Below are 24287 nucleotides of genomic sequence, written 5' to 3' on the forward strand. Positions count from 1 at the left end.
CATGGTGATTTTATTTTACTTGCGATGGAAGCCACAGTAGTGTCTCAAGCAGGAGAGTGAAGAAAAATGATATATGTCAGTTTGGATGCTCTTTGAAAAATGGATTATAGGGAGATAAGAACGGATGCAAGGAGATAAGTTCTGAGGCTTCTTCAGCTGTCTAGTAGAGAGATGATGGTGATCTTTGCTGGTGTAATGGAAATAAAGTTGGAGATAAGTGGATAGACTTAGAACATATTTTGAAAGTAGAATTGATAGGATTGGCAGAGAGGGTAGATGTTGGGTGAGGAGAAGGAAGGAATCAAGGAGACTTCTATGTTTTTGGTTTGAGCAGCTGGATGAAGGGAGTGGCATTTCCTGGGAAGAATAAAGGAATAACATGTTTTGGAGTGATGATATCTAGAATTAATTACAGATGAATAGTTGCAAGAAAAAGGATAGCATGATAAATATAATATGCCTCTTGAAATCTCTATTGATGGTTCTGCTTTCTTTACTAGGTATTAATTTGATTTTTTTTCTGTTTTTACCATTCTAAAAATTATTTAATTTTTTTTGTCATTGCATAGTAGGAGTGTACATTTTTAGGGTACATGGGATGTTTTGATAAAGGCATGCATTGTAAAATAAGCACATTGTGGAGAATAGGATATCCATTCCCTTAAGCATTTGTCCTTTGGGTTACAAACAATTCAGTTACATTCTTTATTTTAAAATATACAATTAAATTATCATTGACTATAGTCACCTTATTGTTCTATCAAATAGTAGGTCTTATTCTTTTGATTTTTTTTGACCCATTAGCCATTGCCACCTCCCTCCCCGAGTCCCCTACTACCTTAGTAGGTAATCATTTGAGATGGATACTTAGGGTTGGGCAGTGCATTCTCTGGCTTACACATGACCTGAGGACCTCATAAAAGGGGCTGTGCTCCTGGACCTTGAGCTTTCCAGTACAGCAGGGGTGTAACATCATTCATAACTAGGTTAGAATAAGCTGACCACTTCTTCAATATGTTGAAGGCCCCTCTGTATCCCTCTGTGTGATTCATTTCCCATGCAAGAGTAAACACTATCCTGAGTATTGTGATTTTTTTTTTAGCACTTTCATGTGTTCCTTTCTATTGTTACCATATATGACAGATCCCTAGACAATACTGCTTTTTTTCTAAATGACATCTAATGTATGTATTTTGCAACGTACTTTTTTTTTTTAATTTAAAGTAATCTTTCTGAGATTCCTCCTTGTGGACCTATGTAGCCCTAATTCACTTATTAGGGTTGTGTAGTATTCCATTCCACATATGTAGCACCATTTGTTTATTCATTTTCCTGCTTATGGACAGCCAGGCTCTTTCTAACTTTTTATTATTATAAGCAGTGCTTATTACAAATACTCACTTTTCCAACATCCCTCCTAACTTCCAAGCTTAAGATAGAAATTTACAGAAGACTAATTTGAGAATGCTGTATAGCAAATATCTCCTTCTTTTCATGGATTAAATGTGGGAAAATGTCTAAGGAAATTCCTTTGCTGAAATAAGAATTTTGGTAGAGAGAAGTGGAGAAAAGTGGGTCACTGAAACTGCCATTGTTCACAGTTGTCCTAAATTATCATTAAAACAATTCCTCAGGCACCAGCCAAAGAGGTCTCTGCTGCTATCTGGCCTTTCAGGTTTGGATATGACAATGAAGGGTGGTCTAGTCTAGAAAGATCAGCTCACCTTCTCAATGAAACAGGTAAGTCTTTCTGGAATTAGTTCCAGGTTTTGAGAAACTATTATTGTTACTTTTATTTTCAGCAGGGTCATAAGCCATAACTTAACACAGGTATTAAATTAAATTTATGACCAGCAGATGGTCATAAACTCACCTCAAAAATGCTCTACTTTGGCAGGCAGCTGCAGGGGGACTGAGCTTCTGTAACCACATCTGTCTTTGTTTGAGAGCAATTAATTCAGGTGATTCTGAGCAATTCCTCATACTGAGTATCTGCAGGGGATTCGTGTTGTGTTGTTCTTAGGGATGCCCCTGCTAGTAGCTCCTGTCACCTAGGGACCCACTGCTGGGGACCAGAAAACTGTTGGATCAAAAGGCAGAGTGGGTTGCAGGGAAAAGAAAGAGAGATCAGACTGTTACTGTGTCTATGTAGAAAAGGAAGACATAAGAAATTCCATTTTGATTTATACTAAGAAAATTATTTTGCCTTGAGATGCTGTTAATCTGTAACTTTAGCCCCAACCCTGTGCTCGCAGAAACATGTGATGTATGGAATCAAGATTTAAGGGATCTAGGGCTGTGCAGGATATGCCTTGTTAACAATATGTTTACAGGCAGTGTGCTTGGTAAAAGTCATCGCCATTCTCCATTCTCGATTAGCCAAGGGCACAATGCACTCTGGAAAGTCACAGGGGCCTCTGCCCAAGAAAGCCTGGGTATTGTCCAAGGTTTCCTCCCACTGAGACAGCCTGAGATATGGCCTCATGGGAAGGGAAAGACTTGCCTGTCCCCCAGCCCAACACCCATAAAAGGTCAATGCTGAGGAGGATTAGTAAAAGAGGAAGGCCTCTTGCAGTTGAGATAAGAGGAAGGCCTCCATCTCCTGCGTGTCCCCGGGAACAGAATGTCTCGGTGTAAAACCCGATCATACATTCGTTCTATTCTGAGATAGGAGAAAACTGCCCTGTGGCTGGAGGTGAGATATGCTGGCAGCAATGCTGCTCTGTTACTCTTTGCTACACTGAGATGTTTGGGTGGAGAGAAGCATAAATCTGGCCTACATACACATCCGGGCACAGTACCTCCCCTTGAACTTATTTGTAACACAGATTCCTTTGCTCACATGTTTTCCTGCTGACCTTCTCCCCACTATCATCCTGTTCTCCTGCCGCATTCCCCTTGCTGAGATAGTGAAAATAGTAATCAATAAATACTCAGGGAACTCAGCGACTGGGGCCTGTGCAGGTCCTCCATATGCTGAGCACTGGTCCCCTGGGATCAGTATTCTTTCTCTATACTTTGTCTCTGTGTCTTATTTCTTTTCTCAGTCTCTCATTCCACCTTATGAAAAATGCCCACAATTGCTTCCAACAGGCCTAGGGTCAATTTGATTTTTTCAATGCTCCAGGGTGCTCATTTTTGTGTGAAGCATCTTTGAAATGTGAGAGTGTTTTTGGTTCTTAGACCAGCTACGGGTGTATGGAGCAGGATAAGTAAAGGAATAACCTGTTCTGGTTATTCTTAATGATAAGCATGCCTCCTGAGAAATGTCTTAGTATCTATATGTATATAATACCACTGAGACATTTCTTTGCCCCTTAGCCCTTTTTTAGTCTGATTGCAGGCTTCCAAGGCACTCCTGGCCAAGATCTAGAAACGCCAATCAACTTAGTTCTGGGTCAGTACCACGGAGCTATCTGTCCTGGAATAAAATGCTATGGTGCACCGTTCTCTTGTTTCTGAACATAAATTGGATATTTGAGAAATGCGTTAAGATTATTTGAAATTTTAGGAATGATGTTGAGCACATTTGAAAATTTTTATCCTTCTCGGTAGTTCCTGGAGGTGTTTCACGTTTTAATTGCATTCTAAACATGGAAAAATTCCTTTAGAGCTCAGATTTGAGCCACTTCCTTCCAGTGACTTATTAAAAATTACTTTGTTTTTGGGTTAACAGTAAAGAAAAAAAGGTTAAGGGTCAAGAATAAAATGTTGCTAATTGTTTTTTGCCTTGCTGTGATTCATCACTGTATGCTACTTTTTTTTTTTTCCCTGAACAGGTGCAGATTTCATAACAATTTTGGAGAGTGATGCTTCTAAGCCCTATATGGGGAACAATGACTTAACCATGTGGCTAGGGGAGAAGTTGGGTTTCTATACAGACTTTGGTCCAAGCACAAGGTATCACACTTGGGGGTGAGTATACACTTGAGAATTAATCCTGAAGATAGTCCTGAAAGGCTAGGCTGCATAGACTTGGAGTGGCAAGTTGATATTTTCATACCTTTGGTGAATATGCCCCAGTGATGCTTCTTGTGGGTTGAGGAGGTGCTGGAGATATGCACATTCTGTAATTTTTCAAATGGTTTTTCTATGACTGGATATTTCCAGTTCTTCACCATTATAAATCTAGGAGCTGAGGTCACAGCACCAAGCATGTCTGGCCTGGATGCTGTCCTCATGGAGCTTACTTTCCAGTGTAAGACAGAAAATCAACATGTACACACAAAAAATAAATAAGGTACTTCACAATCATAATAAGTGCTGTGTAGAAAAGAAACCACTGAGGAAGAATAACTGGGTGGGCATTGGCCGTGGGGATGCTACTATAGGCAGGGTGATCAGGAAGGTCTCTGCGAAGATGTCATTGTGAGCAGGAGCCAGGATCAGCCTTGGGAAGAGCTGAGGGAACAGTCTGGGTGAAGACTGAGGCAGGATCCATCTTGGTGTGCCTGGAGCATGGGGGGCCAAAGTGCAACTGGTAAGAAAGGAAGTCAAGGATGGGTACCCGATCATAGAGGGCTCCATTTTATCCAGTTGTGATTGGAAGCCACTGGAGGATTTTAAACAGATAGTGATCTGGAAGAACAGATTCTCCGGGACAAGAGTGGGAGCCAGGAGGCAGAAATGATAGGTGGAATAGCACAGATGAGAGATGACAATGGGAACAGCGGAGATGGTGACAAGAGGACAAACTCAGGAACTATTTTAGAATAGAGCCAACAGAACTTACAACAGTTTAGATGTCAGTGGAGGAGAAGGAAGAATCAAGGGCGATGTCTAGGTTTTTGACCTGAGTACCTGCTAAGAGATGATGCCCTTTAATGGAATGGGAACCATCAAGAAAGTTGTAGGTTTGTGTTAAGTGTGAGATACCCCAAGACAGTCAAGTCATGCCCAGTAGGCAGTTGGTTATGGCCTGGAGGGCTGAGAAGGACAGGCCAGGCTGGAGATGTACTTTCAGCTATCATCGTATAAAGACAGACCTGTCTCAGAGACTCCATGAAGGTGACAGAGAATGCATCTAGCTAGAGAAGAGAAGCCTACTAAGGACTGAGCTCTGTGGCTTAGAGTGAGGTGGAATGCCTTTTCATATGCCTATAGGACAGTTTTTCATTTCTAATTTTGTAAATTGTTACTCCATGACCTAGTTGGCAAGACTGTACCTTCCCATATGTGTTGATTAATATTATGATTGTTTACGCAAATATGTTGGCAGAGTAACTGCAAGTACAATGGGTTTTGTGTATTGTTAATGCTGCCCTTTTTGTGTGTCCATAGCTCTTATTAAAACAGAGTTGATGGTGTTTCCTTAGTGACACAGTGAGACATGCTAACTAGCAGATGAAAGGATCTGACAAGTGGACTGCCATATAAGTCTCTGCCACATTGCTTTGAATGTCTCTTGGTGGGATGTGTGCAGTGGGACACATCCCTCTTTTTTTTTTTTTTTTTACTTATTTATTTATTTATTTATTTATTTATTTATTTATTTATTATTATTATTATACTTTAAGTTCTAGGGTACATGTGCATAACGTGCAGGTTTGTTACATATGTATATTTGTGCCATGTTGGTGTGCTGCACCCATCAACTCGTCAGCACCCATCAACTCGTCATTTACATCAGGTATAACTCCCAATGCAATCCCTCCCCCCTCCCCCCTCCCCATGATAGGCCCCGGTGAGTGATGTTCCCCTTCCAGAGTCCAAGTGATCTCATTGTTCAGTTCCCACCTATGAGTGAGAACATGCGGTGTTTGGTTTTCTGTTCCTGCGATAGTTTGCTGAGAATGATGGTTTCCAGCTGCATCCATGTCCCTACAAAGGACACAAACTCATCCTTTTTTATGTCTGCATAGTATTCCATGGTGTATATGTGCCACATTTTCTTAATCCAGTCTGTCACTGATGGACATTTGGGTTGATTCCAAGTCTTTGCTATTGTGAATAGTGCCGCAATAAACATCCGTGTGCATGTGTCTTTATGGCAGCATGATTTATAATCCTTTGGGTATATACCCAGTAATGGGATGGCTGGGTCATATGATACATCTAGTTCTAGATCCTTGAGGAATCGCCATACTGTTTTCCATAATGGTTGAACTAGTTTACAATCCCACCAACAGTGTAAAAGCGTTCCTATTTCTCCACATCCTCTCCAGCACCTGTTGTTTCCTGACTTTTTAATGATCGCCATTCTAACTGGTGTGAGACGGTATCTCATTGTGGTTTTGATTTGCATTTCTCTGATGGCCAGTGATGATGAGCATTTTTTCATGTACCTGTTGGCTGTGTGAATGTCTTCTTTTGAGAAATGTCTGTTCATATCCTTTGCCCACTTTTTGATGGGGTTGTTTGTTTTTTTCTTGTAAATTTGTTTGAGTTCTTTGTAGGTTCTGGATATTAGCCCTTTGTCAGATGAGTAGATTGCAAAAATTTTCTCCCATTCTGTAGGTTGCCTGTTCACTCTGATGGTAGTTTCTTTTGCTGTGCAGAAGCTCTTTAGTTTAATGAGATCCCATTTGTCAATTTTGGCTTTTGCTGCCATTGCCTTTGGTGTTTTAGACATGAAGTCTTTGCCCATGCCTATGTCCTGAATGGTACTACCTAGGTTTTCTTCTAGGGTTTTTATGGTATTAGGTCTAACATTTAAGTCTCTAATCTATCTTGAATTAATTTTCATATGAGGAGTAAGGAAAGGATCCAGTTTCAGCTTACTACTTATTTTCCCAGCACCATTTATTAAATAGGGAATCCTTTCCCCATTTCTTGTTTCTCTCAGGTTTGTCAAAGATCAGATGGCTGTAGATGTGTGGTATTATTTCTGAGGACTCTGTTCTGTTCCATTGGTCTATATCTCTGTTTTGGTACCAGTACCATGCTGTTTTGGTTACTGTAGCCTTGTAGTATAGTTTGAAGTCAGGTAGCGTGATGCCTCCAGCTTTGTTCTTTTGACTTAGGATTGTCTTGGAGATGCGGGCTCTTTTTTGGTTCCATATGAACTTTAAAGCAGTGTTTTCCAATTCTGTGAAGAAACTCATTGGTAGCTTGATGGGGATGGCATTGAATCTATAAATTACCTTGGGCAGTATGGCCATTTTCACGATATTGATTCTTCCTATCCATGAGCATGGTATGTTCTTCCATTTGTTTGTGTCCTCTTTGATTTCACTGAGCAGTGGTTTGTAGTTCTCCTTGAAGAGGTCCTTTACATCCCTTGTAAGTTGGATTCCTAGGCATTTTATTCTCTTTGAAGCAATTGTGAATGGAAGTTCATTCCTGATTTGGCTCTCTGTTTGTCTGTTACTGGTGTATAAGAATGCTTGTGATTTTTGCACATTAATTTTCTATCCTGAGACTTTGCTGAAGTTGCTTATCAGCTTAAGGAGATTTTGGGCTGAGACAATGGGGTTTTCTAAATATACAATCATGTCATCTGCAAAGAGGGATAATTTGACTTCTTCTTTTCCTAACTGAATACCCTTGATTTCTTTCTCTTGCCTGATTGCCCTAGCCAGAACTTCCAACACTATGTTGAATAGGAGTGGTGAGAGAGGGCATCCCTGTCTTGTGCCAGTTTTCAAAGGGAATTTTTCCAGTTTTTGCCCACTCAGCATGATATTGGCTGTGGGTTTGTCATAAATAGCTCTTATTATTTGGAGGTACGTTCCATCAATACCGAATTTATTGAGCGTTTTTAGCATGAAGGGCTGTTGAATTTTGTCAAAAGCCTTTTCTGCATCTATTGAGATAATCATGTGGTTCTTGTCTTTGGTTCTGTTTATATGCTGAATTATGTTTATTGATTTGCGAATGTTGAACCAGCCTTGCATCCCAGGGATGAAGCCCACTTGATCATGGTGGATAAGCTTTTTGATGTCCTGCTGAATCCGGTTTGCCAGTATTTTATTGAGGATTTTTGCATCGATGTTCATCAGCGATATTGGTCTAAAATTCTCTTTTTTTGTTGTGTCTCTGCCAGGCTTTGGTATCAGGATGATGTTGGCCTCATAAAATGAGTTAGGGAGGATTCCCTCTTTTTCTATTGATTGGAATAGTTTCAGAAGGAATGGTACCAGCTCCTCCTTGTACCTCTGGTAGAATTCAGCTGTGAATCCATCTGGTCCTGGACATTTTTTTGTTGGTAGGCTATTAATTATTGCCTCAATTTCAGAGCCTGCTATTGGTCTATTCAGGGATTCAACTTCTTCCTGCTTTAGTCTTGGAAGAGTGTAAGTGTCCAGGAAATTATCCATTTCTTCTAGATTTTCTAATTTATTTGCGTAGAGGTTTTTATAGTATTCTCTGATGGTAGTTTGTATTTCTGTGGGGTCGGTGGTGATATCCCCTTTATCATTTTTAATTGCGTCTATTTTATTCTTCTCTCTTTTCTTCTTTATTAGTCTTGCTAGCGGTCTGTCAATTTTGTTGATTTTTTCAAAAAACCAACTCCTGGATTCATTGATTTTTTGGAGGGTTTTTTGTGTCTCTATCTCCTTCAGTTTTTCTCTGATCTTAGTTATTTCTTGCCTTCCGCTAGCTTTCGAATGTGTTTGCTCTTGCTTCTCTAATTCTTTTAATTGTGATGTTAGAGTGTCAATTTTAGATCTTTCCTGCTTTCTCTTGTGGGCATTTAGTGCTATAAATTTCCCTCTACACACTGCTTTAAATGTGTCCCAGAGATTCTGGTATGTTGTAGCTTTGTTCTCATTGGTTTCAAAGAACATCTTTATTTCTGCCTTCATTTCATTATGTACCCAGTAGTCATTCAGGAGCAGGTTGTTCAGTTTCCATGTAGTTGAGCAGTTTTGATTGAGTTTCTTAGTCCTGAGTTCTAGTTTGATTGCACTATGGTCTGAGAGACAGTTTGTTATAATTTCTGGTCTTGTACATTTGCTGAGGAGTGCTTTACTTCCAATTATGTGGTCAATTTTGGAATAAGTGCGATGTGGTGCTTAGAAGAATGTATATTCTGTTGATTTGGGGTGGAGAGTTCTATAGATGTCTATGAGGTCTGCTTGCTGCAGAGATGAGTTCAATTCCTGGATATCCTTTTTAACTTTCTGTCTCGTTGATCTGTCTAATGTTGACAGTGGAGTGTTGAAGTCTCTCATTATTATTGTATGGGAGTCTAAGTCTCTTTGTAAGTCTCTAAGGACTTGCTTTAGGAATGTGGGTGCTCCTGTATTGGGTGCATATATATTTAGGATAGTTAGCTCTTCCTGTTGAATTGATCCCTTTACCATTATGTAATGGCCTTCTTTGTCTCTTTTGATCTTTGATGGTTTAAAGTCTTTTTTATCAGAGACTAGTATTGCAACCCCTGCTTTTTTTTGTTCTCCATTTGCTTGGTAGATCTTCCTCCATCCCTTTATTTTGAGCCTATGTATGTCTCTGCATGTGAGATGTGTCTTCTGAATACAGCAGACTGATGGGTCTTGACTCTTTATGCAGTTTGCCAGTCTGTGTCTTTTAATTGGAGCATTTAGTCCATTTACATTTAAGGTTAATATTGTTATGTGTGAACTTGATGCTGCCATTATGATAACTGGTTATTTTGCTTGTTAGTTGATGCAGTTTCTTCCTAGCCTCGATGGTCTTTACATTTTGGCATGTTTTTGCAATGGCTGGTACCAGTTGTTCCTTTCCATGTTTAGTGCTTCCTTCAGGGCCTCTTGTAAGGCAGGCCTGGTGGTGACAAAATCTCTAAGCATTTCCTTATCTGTAAAGGATTTTATTTCTCCTTCACTTATGAAACTTAGTTTGGCTGGATATGAAATTCTGGTTTTAAAATTCTTTTTTTTTAAGAATGTTGAATATTGGCCCCCACTCTCTTCTGGCTTGTAGAGTTTCTGCCGAGAGATCTGCTGTTAGTCTGATGAGCTTCCCTTTGTGGGTAACCCGACCTTTCTCTCTGGCTGCCCTTAAGATTTTTTCCTTCATTTCAACTTTGGTGAATCTGGCAATTATGTGTCTTGGAGTTGCTCTTCTCAAGGAGTATCTTTGTGGCGTTCTCTGTATTTCCTGGATTTGAATGTTGGCCTGCCCTACTAGGTTGGGGAAGTTCTCCTGGATGATATCCTGAAGAGTGTTTTCCAACTTGGTTCCATTTTCCCCGTCACTTTCAGGCACCCCAATCAGATGTAGATTTGGTCTTTTTACATAATCCCATACTTCTTGCAGGCCTTGTTCATTTCTTTTTCTTCTTTTTTCTTTTGGTTTCTCTTCTCGCTTCATTTCATTCATTTGATCCTCAATCGCTGACACTCTTTCTTCCAGTTGATCGAGTCAGTTACTGAAGCTTGTGCATTTGTCACGTATTTCTCGTGTCATGGTTTTCATCTCTTTCATTTCGTTTATGACCTTCTCTGCATTAATTACTCTAGCTATCAATTCTTCCACTTTTTTTTCAAGATTTTTAGTTTCTTTGCGCTGGGTACGTAATTCTTCCTTTAGCTCTGAGAAGTTTGATGGACTGAAGACTTCTTCTCTCATCTCGTCAAAGTCATTCTCTGTCCAGCTTTGATCCATTGCTGGCGATGAGCTGCACTCCTTTGCTGGGGGAGATGCGCTCTTATTTTTTGAATTTCCAGCTTTTCTGCCCTGCTTTTTCCCCATCTTTGTGGTTTAATCTGCCTCTGGTCTTTGATGATGGTGACGTACTGATGGGGTTTGGTGTAGGTGTCCTTCCTGTTTGATAGTTTTCCTTCTAACAGTCAGGACCCTCAGCTGTAGGTCTGTTGGAGATTGCTTGAGGTCCACTCCAGACCCTGTTTGCCTGGGTATCAGCAGCACAGGCTGCAGAAGATAGAATATTGCTGAACAGCGACTATACGTGTCTGATTATTGCTTTGGAAGCTTCCTCTCAGGGGTGTACTCCACCCTGTGAGGTGTGGGGTGTCAGACTGCTCCTAGTGGGGGATGTCTCCCTGTTAGGCTACTCAGGGGTCAGGGACCCACTTGAGCAGGCAGTCTGTCCCTTCTCAGATCTCAACCTCCGTGTTGGGAGATCCACTGCTCTCTTCAAAGCTGTCAGACAGAGTCGTTTGCGTCTGCAGAGGTTTCTGCTGCTTTTGTTGTTGTTTAGCTGTGCCCTGTCCCCAGAGGTGGAGTCTACAGAGACAGGCAGGTTCCCTTGAGCTGCTGTGAGCTCCACCCAGTTCGAGCTTCCCAGCGGCTTTGTTTACCTACTTAAGCCTCAGCAATGGCGGGAGCCCCTCCCCCAGCCTCATGCTGCCTTGCCGTTAGATTGCAGACTGCTGTGCTAGCAATGAGGGAGGCTCCGTGGGCATGGGACCCTCCCGGCCAGGTGTGGGATATAATCTCCTGGTGTGCCTGTTTGCTTAAAGCGCAGTATTGGGGTGGGAGTTACCCGATTTTCCAGATGTTGTGTGTCTCAGTTCCCCTGGCTAGGAAAAGGGATTCCCTTCCCCCTTGCGCTTCCCAGGTGAGGCGATGCCTCGCCCTGCTTTAGCTCTTGCTGGTCGGGCTGCAGCAGCTGACCAGCACCGATTGTCTGGCACTCCCTAGGGAGATGAACCCAGTACCTCTGTTGAAAATGCAGAAATCACCGGTCTTCTGTGTCGCTCGCGCTGGGAGTTGGAGACTGGAGCTGTTCCTATTCAGCCATCTTGCTCTGACACATCCCTTTTTAACACATGTACATGGTAGAGTGGGACTGACAATGATGCCCATGTCTCTTTTCATTGCAATACAGGATTATGGCTTTGTCAAGATACCCAATTGTGAAATCGGAGCATCACCTTCTTCCGTCACCAGAGGGAGAGATCGCACCAGCCATCACATTGACCGTTAACATTTCGGGCAAGCCAGTGGATTTTGTCGTGACACACTTTGGGAACCACGAGTGGGTTTCTTTGGCCTACCTAATATTACACAAATGCCAAGAAATGTTATTAACAATGTACTTTGATTTCTATGAAATCACCTTTCTCATTTTCTTCTTTCTTACCTCCCAAAGTATTTCTCCCTGTGTTGCCGGTTTTTAAAATCAGACAGAAGCATTTAAGATGCAGGCAGCTGTTAGTGCTGGTGTAGGGACGGGCCGTGTTAGTCTGCATTTACTGAGCTGTATGGTCAATTCCCTGTGCAGGGACTGTCCAAAGTGCATTACTGTGTTTGATCTTCACTCTGTGCAAGGTAAGCACTATTAGAGTCCCATTTTGCAGGTCAAGAAACTAGGCTGAGAGAGGTCAGACAACCCATCCAATGAGGAGCAAGCACAGGGTCAGGGCATAGGCAGCCCCAAACCCAGGGCTGCAAGTGCTTGCAACTACACAATAAACCACACAACAGAAAAAGAAATTCCCTTTTCCTACAGGATTACTGCTACAAATGGAAGTACTGTTGGGATTTGAGTTTATTAAATGACATCTCTTCTCTCCCTCATGTTTTCACAAACAACAGATAGGCAGAGGAATCTGGAAGAGGGAGATCTAAATATCACTTTAAATACTGATAAGCCTATTTGGACAACCTGGCTTAAGTGCCCATATGGACTTGTGAATACATCCTCAAATATATATGAAAATGACTCCCCCTAAACGGTGGGCCTACCCTGCCTGCCCTGGCAAGCTCTCTCCTTGATGGAAAGAAGAGGATGGAAAACAGCTTGTTTGCAAACTGGCAGCTTCCAAGGAGAATAGAAAAGAAGGATTTGAGACAAGCACGTAAAATTAACTTCAAGATTATTGAATTAGAAAAGTCCTCCCCAAAAGTAAAGAATGGGGAGAGAGGCCAATGGTGGTTTTCTAAGGAAGTCCCTCTACAAGCAACATGAAGAGTGGGGAATGAGTTTTACCACCAAAGAATAACATTTACAACCAGTGACAGTACTGAATAAATCATGAATAATCCCAGCAATATATTGTAAAAGCAAACATAAAAGTATATAACTTATACTCTACCATACCAAACCACAATAATTTAAACATGAATGTAAAGAGTTATGTGCTATGACATTCACATGCAAGCTTTGCCTGCATTAATGACACAAGAGGCCACAGAACTTTAAAGTGACATACTTTTGGAAAACAACATTATTGTACTATGTTTTATTTAAACAAATTGATGTGTCTGCCACTCTTATTTCCCTGGTTACCTCACTGTTTCTAATACTATTATGTGAATCTGTGAAAGCATATTTGAATATTTTCTTAAATAGGTCAGATAATAAATAATATAAATAAACCTTCCAAATATAATTAATATGAACCATTCATGAACCAGACTCTTGCTTACCTCCTTAGAAATAAGAGGAGTGTTTGGAGGATGGATGATATAGATGGTTCGTATCTCTTAAAAAAGCTGTTTGAAGAAATGCTTTCTGTTCCTCCCAGTGATTTTCATGTAGGAAGTACAGACATTCAGAAATCATTCCCATGACCTTATGTTGTACTTAACATTGGGTTTATCTTTTTTTAAAAAAGGTACTTTCTTGTTTAAAGGTTGCAAGTTCTCAACCTAAGAAACAGTTGAACTCCTTCCATTTTTCCTTTGCCTTTTTCCCCCGTCCCCTTTAACTCTCTCCAATATATCCCAAAATGTGAAGAATAGGTTTGAAAAGGAAGAGAAAGCTAAAAGAGAGCCCTAGGAATGCGCTTGAAAAAGAGGAGGGAAGGATTGCCTTTTCTCACTTTCTGTTAACCACATACTTAAAGTTCTCTGGATAACACCATATCCTTTACTTGCTGTCTTGCTCATTTGATTCAATAATAATGACAACAACAATAGCAGTAACAATAATAGTGAACACATATTGAGGATACATAACTCCAGGGATGAAGGCAGTGTAGTTTAATGATTAAGAGCATGGGATTCCAGAACCTGGAATCAGACAATCCGGTTTGAATCCTAATTCTTTAACTAGTTGTGTATCCTTTGCTGAGTTACTTAACTACCTCAAGCTTTAATTTTCTCAACTGCAAATCAGGGGCAATAATCCTACCTATTTCGTGGGGTTCTTGTGCCCATAGTACCTCATACAATGTACATGAATGTAGTAAGTGCTCAATTAACATGGCCGTTACTAAACCAAATCAGACAACTATGAATATAAGGTATATTGGGCAGCTTAAAAAATAATTCATTTATCAAACATGAATCAAGCATCTGACATGTCCCACGCACATGACTAGACTTTGTCTTTGCTTTAGGAACCACTGCTCTGAGCCACCCCCCAGAATTACTGTCTAGTACACTGTAGCCTCCCCAAAAATGACATAGGAAAGTTAACACCTTGAATAATTTGTGACGCGATCACTACATGTTTTATTTGTCTTTGTTTTCTACAGTACTAAATACACAAATTCTTACTGTGAAAAAATATTTAGAGATTTCATTTTCCAGTGATTATGGCATATAAATGTGAAAATCCTATTAGGAATGAATAATTCCTAATGCTTGTGCATGTTATTAGCTGATTCAAAAGATTTTAAAAAGTACTGACTACATAAGTACATCTTTTATAACCACTAAATAGGAAATGGCAGCATTTTTTAGAAGTCACACAGGCAAACACCCTAACGAAAATTGATATTATTTTAGGTAATTAACTGAGCCACTAATCGCCATTTAAAGAAATCTATAACATGCATCATAAACAAAGAGGAGAGAACACAGAATCCATAGTCTGACACTATGTGACAAAGAACCAAAACTGTGTTCTAGGTTTCGTTCCATTGCAGGTAAACCTTGGTAAGTTCCAGTTCTCGTGTCTCTGAAAATGGGATAAAATTCCCTTTTCCAGCTTACTTTATAGGGTTATTGGACTGAAAAAATATTAACAGATAAGAAAACATAAAGCATATGTGAGCTCTGTCTCTTTCTTTCTGTCTTGCCCTCTTTCCTTATACACATATATATACTTTTAACTTTTATTACTCTCACTAGGTAAGATTTATCTCCTGAGAAAATGTAAAACCAAATTCACAGATTACTTCCAGTTAGATGTTACTAAAATATGTTGGATTGAAAACACTTCCTGTGGTTCAGTGGCTTTGGAATTTTCTAGACCTGAATTTGAATCCTAGTTGTAGGTATCAGATGGAACAGAATTCCCTGCAGACCTAATGAAAGAACTACTTAACAAGATGCTGGAGGGACCCATGGAACAAATAAGAGAGGCCGAGGCACTCAGACACCCATAACAGTGCCTGCCTTAGGGCTGAAGGAATAGGCAGAGAAAACAGTGTTCCCAGAGCCCAGTGAGACCCAGAACCAGGACAAGGGACCACCTAGCATAGAATGCAGCTACTGCCAGAGGGACTGGGGAAGGAATCCCAGAATGTTGCTTTTCTCCCACATTTTAATCTCCTGTGGTGCCTCCAATTGGCCAAACCTAACTTGAAACCAGGAGAGAAGGAAGTCCAGGAGGTGAAATCTGCAGGGGTCAGCCTCCCAGGGCATAGAGAAAGACAGAGGATGAATGTGGGCAGGGGAGATGAAGAATAACCATAGGCATATTAGCCTCATTTGAAAATAGAGCTACCACCTGCCTTCTGTTGTGAGAATTCAGTAGCAAAGGGGTTTAACAAATGGCCATTCTTTTCACTCTTTTATTTCTTGAGACATCTTTTAATAGCCCTCAGCTGTCTACGCAAATTTATCCAACTCAGTCCTGTCTTGAGATCCTAACTCAACAAGGTTTCTCCAGTCTTCTCAGTGCTTGGTGATCTTCTATTTTCTTTGTCATTTTCTCCCTTAACACTCATGTATTAGCTACCTTTCTATGTAAATACCCTGTTTGTCTACTTCCTATCTGTTCTGGGCTCCATTCCTTGCTCTTACTCTCAGCTATGCATTGCAGAGAACTGCATTTCTCACAGTCCCTTGCCTTCTGGCTTCTGGGTAGGTTTAGCCAATGGGAGGCACTAGTGCAAGGTTGGAGGGAGTAGAGAAGAGAGTGTATTTCTCTCCTTCTCTCTCTGCTTCCTCTGGTGTCTATGGGAGGAGTTGAGTCTCTTCTGTGGCTCCAGTTCTTCTCTGAATGGTCCCAGTTCCTCTGGGAAGCCTCCTCCATTGATACATCTCCCACTAGTCAGTGCTGGCTTCTGGACTCTGATAATATCACCTCCTCTTGTTTTCCCTGTAGCTGTAGAGGTGGTACTGGTTTCTTATTGTTGTTAATCTCTGATTGCATAATTGACTCCTATCTGGCTAACCAATTCCCTATATTAAATTCACTTTGTTTGAAACATCTAGGGTGTTTCTGTTTTCCTGGCTGGATCATGTAAAATATGATGTCCTATTTTCCCCCAAACAGACTGACTCTAAACTCCCCAGGAGCTAGATGTACCCACCTAAGTATCTCAGTTATAGGTTTACAGTGCTTAGCATAATAAAAGCACCATGTTTGGCCGGTGTTTGAGCAGGAGAGTTAAGAAGGCTTTCAGAAAGTGTTCAGTTGGGCTGGGCAGTGGGTCACGCCTGTAATCTCAGTATTTTGGGAAACAAGGTGGGTGGATTGCTTGAGGCCAGGAGTTCAAGACCAGCTTGCCCAACATGGAAAACCCTGTCTCTACTAAAAATACAAAAATTAAGTCGTGCATGGTGGTGTGTGCCTGTCATGCCAGCTACTCAGGAAGCTGAGGCAGGAGAATTGCATGAACCCAGGAGGTGGAGGTTCCAGTGAGCTGAGATTGTGCCATTGCACTCCAACCCATGTGACAGTGTGAGACTCCGTCTCACAAAAAAAAAAAAAAAAGTAGTGTTCAGTTGAAGGAGCTTAGGTTACATAAGCCTGATGGGCTCTGCAAATGTCAGGATTCTTCATCTTACCAGTATTCTTGGCTCTTTTTACTTTTTTAAACTACTAGTTCTTTAGCTGTAATACTGATGGTGAGTTCTCACATTATTGATTTAATTTCTTCTGATGAAAAGTTGAACAAATGCTGTATTCAGAGTTGATCTTTAAATTGACTGGACTCCAAATGATTTGTGAAGAAAGGTCATGTTCTCAGCCAAATGTCTGTCTGCCTACTCATTTGAAGCACTGTATCTATGTCTTGTTCATTTGTATAACATTAAGACATTTGCCCGAGTAGGAACGACTCTGGGCTTGTTCACTATGTGCAGATCATCTCTGAGGTAACTAAGACTTTTTAAAGATTGTTTTACAAATACTATAAAGGGTCATATTTTTACATTTTTTAGAGATGACCTCGACAGGAAACTGCAGGCTATTGCTGTTTCAAAACTACTGAAAAGTAGCTCAAATCAAGTGATATTTCTGGGATATATCACTTCAGCACCTGGCTCCAGAGATTACCTACAGCTCACTGAACATGGCAATGTGAAGGTAACATAATCTTAATAGGATTTATAATTTATTAAGTAAAATACTTCTTTTTCTTTCATGTTTTTAAAAAAATCAACCTCACCTAACAATTTAATGCGCAGTCTGAGTATCTACTGCTGCATAGAAAATCACCACAAAACATACGAGCTTAAAACAGCAGCAATCTTCTATTTGCTCATAAATCTGCAATGCGGACAGGGCTCAATGGGGGTAGCTCATCTCTGTCCCATGCAGGGTCAGCTAGGTGGCTCAACCAAGGACTAGAGGATCTACTTCACAGTAGATTTATACGTCGCAAGTTGTGCTTTAGGCTTGGGACCCTGGTTCCTCGCCATGGGCTACTTGGGCTTCCTTCCTGCATGTTGGCTGACTTTCAATAATGAGTATCCCTAGAGAACCAGAAAAAGCCTATATTGCTTTGTATGGCATAGCTTTATAAGTCATATACTGTTACTCCCGGTGTCATCACAAGTCTGATCACATTAAACTCTTGATGGGAGGAATATAAAAACCACATGATAAGCATACTAATGGGAAGTGAGATTTTATTGTAGCCATGTTTAGAAAACACAATCTGCCACATTATGAAAGTTAATTATGGGTTTGGGCATGATGGCTCATGCCTGTAATTCTAGCACTTTGGTAGGCCGAGGCGGGCGGATCACGAGGTCAGGAGATTGAGACCATCCTGGCTAACACGGTGAAACCCTGTCTCTACTAAAAATACAAAAATTAGCCAGGCGTGGTGATGGGTGCCTATAGTCCCAGCTACTCGGGAGGCTGAGGCAGAAGAATGGCATGAACCTGAGAGGTGGAGCTTGCAGTGAGCCGAGATTGCACCACTGCACTCCAGCCTGGGCGACAGAGTAAGACTCCGTCTCAAAAAAATGTAAATAAATAAATAAATAAAATAAAAAAAGAAAGTTAATTATGGCATTGAGAGTAAAAGACAAAATGAAATGTCTCATAGAGAGAATGGCTAATCAGCCAATAGGGCCACAGCAGATGACACTGAATTACTCTACATTTTCAGGTCTAAAACACTTGAATTTGTCAGTGTACCAGAATATAATAATGTTCTGGGGAACTGCCACACAAATAAATTCCCAGAAGATTGATATATATATATAATATATATATATATAATATATATATGAGATATATATATAATATATATATGAGATATAATATATATATGATATATATATAATATATATGATATATGATATATATATACACTATAATGCCAAATGAATTAATTTAGAATGCGAAATATGATTGTTATATTTAGTTATGCCCTAGGCAGATGTCTTGGTTCCTTTCATTCTGTTTTATCTCATGTCTTGAGATAATATCTGCAGAGAAAAAAGCTTATCCATCTTATGTTGATTTTACTACTTAAATCTTCTTAGGGTGTAACATTATTTACAGAGCTTGGAAGACAGGTGAAAGAGAGCATGGCATGATGAGAGTTATCTGCATGTGACAGAAAATAACAGAGATCATATTTCTTTATGTAAAAGTCTGGGCAGGTGAATCAGCACTGGAATGGCACTCTGTGGTGTTTGGAATCTGTGTTCTATCGTGTGCTTCCATTTGACAAGGCCTATATTTCCAAACAGCAGCCTTTAGGTTGTAGCTAGCAGGATAGAGGAAGGGATAAAGAAGGGGCCAAGAGCATATGCCAGTCCCTTCTAAAGGCAAAACCCAGAAACTGATCTCTAACACTTCTACTTATATTTCACTGACATAAATTTAGTCTAATGGACATACCTTGCTGTACAGAAAGTTGAGAGGTGCAATGTTTAGTCCTGATGGCCATATTCACAGCTAAAAATACTACGATTTTGGAAGAAGGGCAAGGCAGATATTAGGAAGATGATTTAGTCTCTGCATTTTTTTGGATAGGCAGAAATTAGAGTGTTAAAACAACAGCGGTCATCTATTTGCTCACGAATCTGGAGTTCGGACAGGGCTCAATGAGGATAGCTCATGTCTGCTCCATGCAGGATCAGCTAGGAGGGTCAACTAGGGACTGGAGGATCTACTCAGTAGATAATTCACAGGTGGCAAATTGGTGCTTTGGCCTGGGGACCCGGGTTCCTCACCATGGGCTACTTGGGCTTCCTCTCTTCCTTGCAGCTGGCTTCCAATAGTGAGTATCCCAAGAGAAAAATAAAAAGCCTATATTGCCTTGTATGACTTAGCCTTGGAGCCACAGGTGGATCCTTGATTTCTGACTCTGGCCAGAGGGATTATGATACTGACATTTATTTTTGTAGAGAATACAAAAGGAAGAAACGTTTTACAAAGAAGGTAAGTTCAGCTTTGGGCTGAGTTTGAGGCATCTGTGGAACATTAATAGAGATGTCCAATAGGCAGGTGCATATACAGATCTGGAATTCAGCAGGGCAGAGAGAACTAGAGTTATAGATTAAGGGGTGGCCACCATGTAGGGAAGCGTTGAAGCCGTGGAAGTGGGTGATATTGCTAGCAATTAGAGAAGTGCAAATTAGAGTGCTAGAATTAGAGAAGTGCAAAAGGAAGACCAAATAAAGCCCCAATGAAGCCACATTGAATGTGGCCATCATGGGGATGTAGGTGAAGGAAGAGAAGACCGATTATTTCAGGAAAGGGAGTAAGGAGAGTTCAGAAGAGGAAAACCTGGAAAGTGTGTACTCACAGAGACTGTATCAGTTGTTTATCACTATGTAACAAACCACCTCTATGTAACAAACCACCTCAAAACATAGTGACTTAAAACTGTAACAACTGAATATTCTCATGATTCTTTGGGTTGACTGGGTGGTTTTCTGTTCTTGCCTGGGTTCTCCTGTGTAGTCAGCTGATGGCTTACTTATGGCAGGAGGGTCTAAGATAGCCCCACACATGTGTCTGGGCCCTGGTGCTGGACCTCTCTCTCTTCTCATGGTCTGTCATTATTTATTAGCCTAGATGATGCTGCATTTACCAGCTGTGTGACCTTGGGGCAAGTTACTTAGCCTTTCTGGGCCTCAAGTTCCATATCTGAAATGTGGTGAGAGCGGTATCTGTGGAATCATAGGGTTGTTTGAGAATGAAATAGAAGATAACGTCTGCAAAGCCCTCAGACTTACATGACATATATTATGTGTGTCTGGCTGTATGTCAAAAATAAAATAAGAGAAATGTGTAAGTATATGGTCTATAAATCACAAAGGAATATTAGACAAGATGAAATTTGGCAAGTCTAAGTAAAAATTGCATCCTAATGAGGGCATTCTTACATTGTGTGTGTGCCTGTGTATGTGTGTGTGAAGGATATACATGGTGTTAAGAAGAATTTGATTTGATTTTCATCTAATCCTCTCTTGATTTCCACTGTCGTGGTCAAAAGCTGTGTCAAAATTAACGGTGGATTCTTATATTGCTTTCTTTAGGGGGAAGTTTATTAATGTGGAGAAGAGTTTTAATCATTAATGCTTGGACGAACAGATTTTTCTCTTAAAGAAATGAGTATTTAAATCCTGCAGTATTAAAACTTTACAACATCTTTATTTTTTTATTTTTTTTGCAAGACTTACAGCATCTTTAAAAAATCGAATAAACAAAATGATAGTTAAATAGATTTATTGTTTATTATTCCCCATACTACAGCTAAAGTTTTCTATTTTCCCAAGACAAACCAGAACAGTGCTTCTTTATTTTCTTCATTAACATTTTAAATTTAATTTAAAAAATTTATTATAATTTTTATGTATACAAAAGGTATATGCATGTGTGTACTCTAAACAACAATAAAGGTTGATTAATAGACATCCATGTGTCTACCACTAAGCTTAAGAAAAAAATAAAGAATTATATAATAAATGGTGGTGTATTCTTTTAGTGATTTAAAAATGTGTTTTTAATTAAATGTTAACAGTAAAATTCAGAAGTGGTGAAAAGTCAGGTATATTTTTTATATATAAGGTATTTAAAAAGAAGAAAATGGAGATTTCTTTCTTCAGAATAAATGCCTCATATTTATAGTTTCCCAACACATGATAGAAAAGAATATGTTTCTGTTCTCTTTCTTTGATGAATAATAACCCTGGTCCCAAGCTCTCAACATCAAAAAGACTCATGATTGCTCCCCAAATGTTCTTATTTCCATGATTCAATTTAACAAACACAGATGGAGCACCTGCTCAACACCAGGTTTTATGCTAAGTGCCAAGTGGCCAAAAGTGATTAAGAGTCCCTCTGTGCAGGAGTGGGAGGATGGAGACATAGAAACAGATACCTAGCATGATGGCATAGCTAGTGTGTGTAAAGTACTGTACAGGATGACCAATGAAGGTGCGGTCAGTGCTGTTGGGGATGAGAGGCTTGGAAAGCTGCCAGGAGCCAGGGTCTGTGTTGTAATCGCTGATTTACCTAAGTCACTCTCCAGACCTCCTTCCTCTTTGTTTTCTCAGCATGTAGTACAGAAGCTAGTTGGGCACATAGCAGGTGCTCAATAAATATATGTAGAATGAGCAAATAATTTGGACCAAAAAAGATCAGTAGGAGCCAGGAAGAGAAAACAGCATGTACAAAGAGATATTTATCATGTAGGTAACACATTTTTTGGCAATGTGGAATAGAGCTTTGTTTTTTATGTTTTAAACATTCTCCTCTCTGCTCTTTACTAGGATATTGACAGCACTGATCATGACAGATGGTGTGAATACATTATGTATCGAGGACTGATAAGGTGAGCACAGGGGTTTGATTTTGTTTTTAATCTATTATTGCTGTAATCTTTTGGGTCTATCTGAGAAGAAAAAACAACTTTATGGAAGCAATTAATTTTTGTTGCTTTTTATAAACATTGATTTGACTATACAGTTTAACATCTTTTTCAAGGCATAGTCTCATAATTTACAAAAGTAGAAATAGCTTAGCAAATTAAGCTTAATTGTGTAAGAGGATACTGTGTAGGCTATTAAGCAAGGTGAATATGTAACTGTCAACACATGTGAGGAATGGCACCATTTTTGAATGTATGGTTTAGTGGAAACATCATAGACCATTGGATGAGAAAGTCCTGGGCTTGAGTTCCAGGCTTGCCAGCTTCTAATCAATAATCCTGGGTAAGTTAACTAATTTGATGGGGCCATTACTATACTGTAGTGAGATCTCTAGATAAATTATATTAAAAAATCATTCCACATAAAAATATAATCCAAGTATATCATATACATGCATATGTGTGTGTATGATATACTTGGATAATATACATTTGGATACATACAGTCATGTGCTGCTTAATGATATCTTCAGTCAACAACAGACCACATCTACAATGGTAGTTTATAAGATATAATATCATACTTTTACTGTACCTTTTCTATGTTTAGATACACAAATACCATGGTATTACAGTTGTCTACAATATTCAGTACAGTCACATGCAGTACAGGTTTGTAGCCTAGGAGCAATAGGCCATACCATATAGCTTAGGTGTGTAGTAGGCTATACCATCCAGGCTGGTATAAGTGTGCTCTATGGTGTCCACACAATGATGAAACCACCTATGACACATTTCTTAGAATGTATTCTTGTTGTTAAGTGACACATGACTGTATACATACATATGTGATCCAAAATAATACAGCTGAGATTTTAAAATTCAAATATGTAACCATACAAATCAGTTTTGAAGGCAGTATTTGTATCAATAAAGCAAGGAGCAGTTTAATACCAAAAAAGAGGGACTAACCATTCATTCATTCATTCATTCATTCATTTATCCAATAAGTATTTTCTAAATCCTCTTTATGTACTGGGTATTGTTCTCAGGAGTGGGAATACAATAGGAAAAAAACAAAATCCTTGACTGTCATAGAACTTACATTGCAATGGAAGGAGACATAAAATAAGCAGACAAGAAATGACAGGCTATGACAGGTGGAGATACGCATGGTGAAAGAAAAATAATAAATCCAGGTGAGAAGGTAGGGTGTGCTGGGGGTGGCTGTGGTAGGTTATAAAGAGTGGGCAGGGTATGCTGGAGTGACTTCTGGGCAGCACCTCAAGTGGAAGGAGGGACCCCACCTGTGTATACCCTGAGGAAGAGCACTTCAGGCAGGGGAGGCAGGGAAAGTTTGAGAGGAGGATGCTGGACGTTGTGGGGCAAGATCGAGAAGGCCAGTGAGGCTGGAGTAGAGTGACAGAAGTGATGTGAGTATGGCAGGTGGTAGTAGATGATGTACACAGTGGGTCGATTCAGAGGTTCCTCTACATACAAACTTCTTCCACAGAGGGAACATGCTGGAGACCTTCCCTGAAACACTCAAGGGTTCTCCTGTTAGGACGGAATCTGTCTGGAGATATTTGATTTGAGCCCCCTAACTGCCATCCTGGGGACAATGTGGGGAGCCCTGGTGTGGGCTCCTAGGACAGACTTCTCTGACCCTTAGTCTCTTTTCCATATAGAGCAGTTCATCACCCAAAGGCATCTTGGCATCGCCTGCCTAAAGATAGGGGCCGACATTAATGGATCACTCTTTAAATAACCTTATCTTCTAAGATCTGTGGCCTACATTTATGAGAGAAAATAGTTGCTTTCTGGGATGGTATAGAATCATGGAGTCAGCTCCTCTCCCAGTGGGGATATGGCTTGTTCGGTTATAAGTTACAGTCCAGTGAAAGCAAATTGTTAGTTTCTCTTGCTCTAGACCCCATTTGCCATTCAACAAGTATTGATCTAGCAGAATGGATGCCAGGCAATAGGGATAAAGCTGTAAACAAAACAGAGAAGGATCCCTATGCTGGTGGAGGGAGGACAGACAAAAATCATGATAAATAATTCCTGGATGATCTATTTTAGAAGATGACGAGGGTAGTGGGAAAAACTAGGCAGAGGAAGGAGCTTCCAGAATATAGAGGTGGGGTGCGATTGTAAGTAGGGAACTGGGTAGGTCTTACTGAGAAGATGACATTTCAACCAAGATTGCAAAGA

General features: G+C 40.1%; 1 protein-coding gene across 5 annotated transcripts in view; it reads left to right on the top strand.

Annotated features, from left to right (window-relative positions):
- The window catches only part of CWH43 (cell wall biogenesis 43 C-terminal homolog), a 125495-nt gene that overhangs the window by 39594 nt on the left and 61614 nt on the right, over window positions 1–24287 (top strand). For all 5 annotated transcript variants that reach the window (XM_078003396.1, XM_078003398.1, XM_015138362.3 and 2 more), the window contains exons 10-14: window positions 1635–1740; window positions 3780–3915; window positions 11720–11869; window positions 17176–17320; window positions 21976–22037. In XM_078003396.1, the coding sequence (XP_077859522.1) occupies window positions 1635–1740; window positions 3780–3915; window positions 11720–11869; window positions 17176–17320; window positions 21976–22037 (599 nt within the window). The remainder of the gene's footprint in view (window positions 1–1634; window positions 1741–3779; window positions 3916–11719; window positions 11870–17175; window positions 17321–21975; window positions 22038–24287) is intronic.

Source organism: Macaca mulatta, chromosome 5 (assembly GCF_049350105.2).
Source record: "Macaca mulatta isolate MMU2019108-1 chromosome 5, T2T-MMU8v2.0, whole genome shotgun sequence".
Lineage (NCBI taxonomy): Eukaryota > Metazoa > Chordata > Mammalia > Primates > Cercopithecidae > Macaca > Macaca mulatta.